Source organism: Vigna angularis, chromosome 9, assembly GCF_016808095.1.
Source record: "Vigna angularis cultivar LongXiaoDou No.4 chromosome 9, ASM1680809v1, whole genome shotgun sequence".
Classification (NCBI taxonomy): Eukaryota; Viridiplantae; Streptophyta; class Magnoliopsida; order Fabales; family Fabaceae; genus Vigna; species Vigna angularis.
Genome location: NC_068978.1, coordinates 3,539,084 through 3,544,648, shown reverse-complemented (window position 1 = coordinate 3,544,648; position 5,565 = coordinate 3,539,084). Strand labels below are relative to the sequence as shown.

At 38.9% G+C, this 5,565-nt stretch overlaps 1 protein-coding gene across 1 annotated transcript; it reads left to right on the top strand.

Moving 5' to 3' along the window:
* Window positions 1-509: 509 nt before the first annotated feature.
* LOC108346363 (trimethyltridecatetraene synthase) lies at window positions 510-3,138 on the top strand. The gene is made up of 2 exons (XM_017585442.2): window positions 510-1,676; window positions 2,307-3,138. The coding sequence occupies exons 1-2, from the start codon at window positions 768-770 to the stop codon at window positions 2,934-2,936; spliced, it is 1,539 nt and encodes a 512-aa protein (XP_017440931.1). The 5' UTR covers window positions 510-767; the 3' UTR covers window positions 2,937-3,138.
* Window positions 3,139-5,565: the final 2,427 nt, after the last annotated feature.

The following is a 5,565-nucleotide window of genomic DNA, read 5'->3' as shown; positions in this document are numbered from 1 at the left end:
ATAAGGTTAATTTAAGAAATTATAATTGAAGTTATGGATAACAAATCTGGACCTACCCTAAGGCCCAACTTCACGGCCCACTATAGAGTAAACTGCTTATTTCTTCTGGAACCTCGTTATTACTAACTACATCTCATGGAAATTGAAAAGGATTAAAATATCCACCTTATTACATTATGTCACAGTGCCCATTATTGCGACCGCTGCAGCTGTTGTCACGAATTCCCGTTACATCTCAATTTTTAAATAAAAAAGATATATTTTGATATACATAAAATTTTTACATTTATTTAATACTATTTTTAAAAAATATAAAAATCTATTTATTTATGATTATTTTATTTTTATATTAAATATATATATCCTCTTGTCATTATTCTAAAAAAATAAGCGTTGGGACATATTTAATTAGTTCCACTGGAAAAACTACTTTATCAACAACCACTACAGGGAGACAAAACACAAAAAAGTGGGTTCATTATATGACCAAAGTTTAGAGATGTGGAACACGCAGCCACAGCGTCGAAGCAGGTTCGTCCGTTGACGGCGAATACCAAGACTCACTTTTTTAAGCTCTCTTTTGAAGTCAATCATGAAATATCACAGAAACAATCTCAATTATTTCTATCTCTCTCACTACTCAACCCAATCATCTTCTTTCTCTAACAACCACACTTCTATCACCTTCCCACTCACTCCACCATTTTCCATATAAATACCCCATTCACTCACTCAAACTTCCATCACAGACACTTCAAAACCCTGCAATGGCACTACAACTCCCATCACTGCCTTCTACCGCTCCCGCTTTTCTCGCAGCCTTTCTTGTTCTCCTCCTCTTCCTCCGCCGTCTCCGCCGCCGCCGATACAACCTTCCCCCGGGCCCAAAGCCCTGGCCCGTTATAGGCAATCTCAACCTAATCGGTTCCCTCCCCCACCGGTCGATCCACGAGCTCAGTCAAAAATACGGGCCCATCCTGCACGTCTGGTTCGGGTCAAATCCGGTGGTGGTAGGCTCCTCTGTGGAAATGGCAAAGGCCATTCTGAAAACTCACGACGCCACCCTTGCCGGCAGGCCCAAATTCTCTGCCGGCAAATACACAACCTACAACTACTCCGACATAACTTGGTCCCAATACGGCCCGTACTGGCGCCAGGCTCGTAGAATGTGCTTGATGGAATTGTTCAGTGCAAAACGCCTGGAAGAATACGAATACATTAGAAAAGAAGAGCTGCGTGGTCTGATCAACCATCTCTTCAATTCCGCTAACAAAACGGTTTTAATAAAAGACCACCTTTCCAGTTTGAGTCTGAACGTCATAAGTCGCATGGTGTTGGGGAAGAAGTACCTGGAAGAGTCCGAAAACGCCATCGTTTCGCCCGAGGAGTTTAAAAAGATGCTTGACGAGCTGTTTTTGCTTAATGGGGTGTTGAACATTGGAGACTTTATTCCTTGGATTAACTTCCTTGACCTGCAGGGTTACATAAAGAGGATGAAGACTCTCAGCAAGAAGTTCGACAGGTTCATGGAACACGTCTTGGACGAACATATCGAGAGGAAGAAAGGTGTTAAGGATTATGTCGCAAAGGACATGGTCGATCTTCTTCTGCAACTTGCTGAAGATCCCACTCTTGAGGTGAAGCTTGAGAGGCATGGCGTCAAGGCTTTTACTCAGGTACTTATCACACCCCACTCTTACTATTTTCCATCATCCATCGTACTTTACTTTATCAATGACGTGATAGCTTACCCAAACCATTTTCACACTCTTCTATAGTTTTTTACAGTGAATCGTACGTGATACATTATCTTAACTTTTTTTAGAAATAAAGTTACATTATCTTCATGGTCCTTGTCCTATTAAACTATTAATGCACCTCGTCTTCTTGAAGTAATTACTAAACATATCCACCATACAGATGCATATTTATGGAAAAATTAAGTTTAAATTGCAAGTCTTATAAGATATAGAAAAACAACGCATACATCCAATATATATATCTTTCATGTGTGCCCGTTTATTGAATATACAAACTAAGTCAGCTTTGAAAAACTTGTGATCATATTCTTCATTTAGTTTTAACCTATAAGACAAAATGATAGGTTACACAAATAAGGTAATTTTATCTAAAGTGCTTACTTTGTAATTATATTTTCACACATATAAATTTTTATATTTATTTAATATTTTTTAAGTTTTCTTGCAAATTAATGACTACTTTTAAGAAAAAAATAATAATTTTACATTTGAGTGATTAATTAATAGAAAGATTTGCTGAGATAGTTACCTGTGTGCATAAACCAGGACCTAATAGCAGGTGGGACTGAGAGTTCTGCTGTAACAGTGGAATGGGCAATCTCAGAGCTACTGAGAAGACCAGAGATTTTCAAGAAGGCAACAGAGGAGCTAGACAGGGTAATAGGAAGAGAAAGATGGGTTGAAGAGAAGGACATTGTGAATTTACCTTATGTTAATGCCATTTCAAAAGAAGTGATGAGGTTGCACCCTGTGGCACCAATGTTGGTGCCAAGAATGGCGAGAGAGGATTGCCATGTTGGAGGGTATGACATCCCTAAAGGGACTCAAGTGCTTGTAAATGTATGGACTATTGGAAGAGATCCTGCAATTTGGGACAACCCAAATGAATTCCAACCAGAGAGGTTTCTGTCTAAGGACATTGATGTGAAAGGTCATGACTATGAGTTGCTGCCATTTGGTGCTGGCAGAAGGATGTGTCCAGGGTACCCTCTTGGCCTTAAGGTCATTCAAGCAAGTTTGGCCAACCTCTTGCATGGATTCAACTGGAGACTGCCTCAGAATGTGAAGAAAGAGGATTTGAACATGGATGAGATTTTTGGGTTGTCTACACCTAAGAAAATTCCTCTGGAAACAGTTCTTGAACCTAGACTTCCACACCATCTTTATTCTCTCTGAGGAATGCATCTGGCTATAGCTTTTCTCTCTAGTAAGATCATGGGAATAAAGGGTCTTGTCTTGTTTAATGTTGGATGACAAAAAAAATTATCTTTTATGTTTGCTGTAATAGAATCATGATGTAATGAGTGCAATAACACATGTATAAGTTAAAGTATGTAATCCTTTGTTCACTCAGTAAAATATGTTTTACTTTTCTTAATTACTATAATCTGAATATTAGACTTTTATATACTGATTTTTATAAAACTAATCTTCTGTCTAAAACACTTGAATGCTCTTTCATCATATCACACATGCATTTTATTTTCTATATGCATGTTATGTTATGGGTTTTTGTTTTACACCTTTTCATATAGAAATCTTCATACAATACATGCAGGTAATTAATATTTAAGAACCATGTTTCATTTAGAAAATAGTAAATGTGTACAATGTATACTGCATGTACAACAGATATTTGGATCAAAATTGTCTTGGTAAATAAAGAAATTGTCACGTCTAATCCAAACATTGAATTTGATAATTCTTTTAATAATAATATACATCCAACCTCATTTTACTTTAATATTTAAATGAAGTCATTTGTCTGTCTTATCAACAGATGTGAAGCATGACTGAATTACAAACATAGTGTCAGGTTATGCCACCCAGTAGGTCAGCAATTTTATAAAAGGGAAAAAAATATTTTTACACCATTTATTTTTAGGTTTAATAGCGAACTTTGTCTCTTGACAAATTTCAATTTAGTCCGTCTTTAGAAAAGTGTTTGAAATTAGTTCTTATTTTTAAATTTTTGAGTTAAAATAGTTTCTTCCGTTAAGTATAACCAAACGGAGTTAATGGGTTAATGATGTGGCACTACTTATTGATTGCATGTCAAAAAATGTGCTCAAGTGTTGGTTAATTAGAGAAAAAAGGATTTTATTCAAAAATTGGGTTTTTTAATTAAGCAGTCATCTTCTCCCCCACTCGCGACGTCGCACCTCTTTTCTACCGACCAAGAGCATCACCGATGACGCCACCTACGCTGGACACAGCAGCTCGAAACCTTCGCTCCCGCTTTTCGCGCGCGAGAAGAGTCTCGTCTATTCCTGCGACGCCAACGGCATGAACCAGGATCGCCACCGCCGCGATTCTCCGCCTCGATCCGCTGCATCTCCTCCGGCTGGCTGAGACTCGCGCCAGTTGCAGCAGCCAACCACTCATGCTGACGCCACCACCAAGAGCACCACCATACTACCCGCCGGACTGTCGCCGACGCCGCCGCGGTTCAGAACAGAGAAGGAACCAATCTTCTAGGCGAGGGAACTCATCACAACAACCTCGGCACCGATGATGCGAATGAACGCACTAGTCATCTAATAAGGATCGGTCTCTGATATCGTTGGACAACGAATTTCTTCACTAAAGGCTGCGGATTAGGGTTTTGCGTACCAAAAAGAAATTGGGGAAATGGGGAATGAATTCTTGGGTTAAAATTTGATGAAGATGATGGGAGTAGATTCTGCCTCAATTTTTATTGGATTAAGAAAATGAAGCAGATTGAATTTGATTTTTGGGGAGTGTGATGTTTATTGGCTAGTCTTCTCCACTTAATGTTTTTTTTCTCTGGATATTACTTTTCTTTCTGGGTGCAGGTTAAAGAGATGTTGGTGAATGAAGGTATGTAAAGATGAAGAGTGTGATGGTTGGTGGCAGTGTAAGAAGGGGTATGAAAATGATGATGGTTCTATGTTGACATGGGTGACGTAGAGGGGAGAAGAGGATGAACATAGATTGGGGTTTTCACGGGCAATTGATTACGTCATTTGACGCTTTAACACCCTACTATCTTATCGTGTGATTAGTTCTTCTCATCGCATTCTTTTTCCTTTTACGCCTTCAATTTCCGTGTCTATATCCTGTTGGCGCTTCTTCAAGGTCCTGCAACTTTCACAAATTGAATTGTGCCGAAGTTTGGTGCCAAAGTCTCGTGGTCGTATCTCTAATTGGCGCCAAGCTCACGGTGTAATATTTTCTGTCTTCGAATCAGCTTCTCAATGGAGGCGGATTTCGTGACCAATGATATGCTCGCACTCACACACGATGCTTTTGATGCCAACGATAATGTAAGCTTGTCGATTTTCGCTTGCACCTGTAGTTACTATATTGTTGTAGGTTTTCGCTTTTTATATGAAGTATTGCTTAAACCCTTGCTTACGCTTGTTTTGTGGTTTTGATAATCTCAAGTTATCTTAAAATTTAATTTCGTTTATGTTGTTTGATGATTCACACGTTTGCTTAAGATAGAGTCGTGTATAGCAACTGGTTGGTTTCTTATGGTATTTCTTTCACCGGAACACTCGGTATTTCTTAATGAACAGGATGATGTAGCTATTGAAGGGGAAAAGTGTGGAATATGTATGGATGTAATTATTGATAGGGGAGTTCTGGATTGCTGTGAGCACTGGTATGTGAAGGTACGTAAAGATGAACGGTGTGATGGTTGGTGGCAGCGTAAGAATGGGTATGAAAATGATGATGTTTCTGTGTTGACATGGGTGGCGTAGAGGGGAGAAGAGGATGAAGATAGATTGGGGTTATAAGCCGAGTATGAAAACCCAATTTCTGAATAAAATTCTTTCTT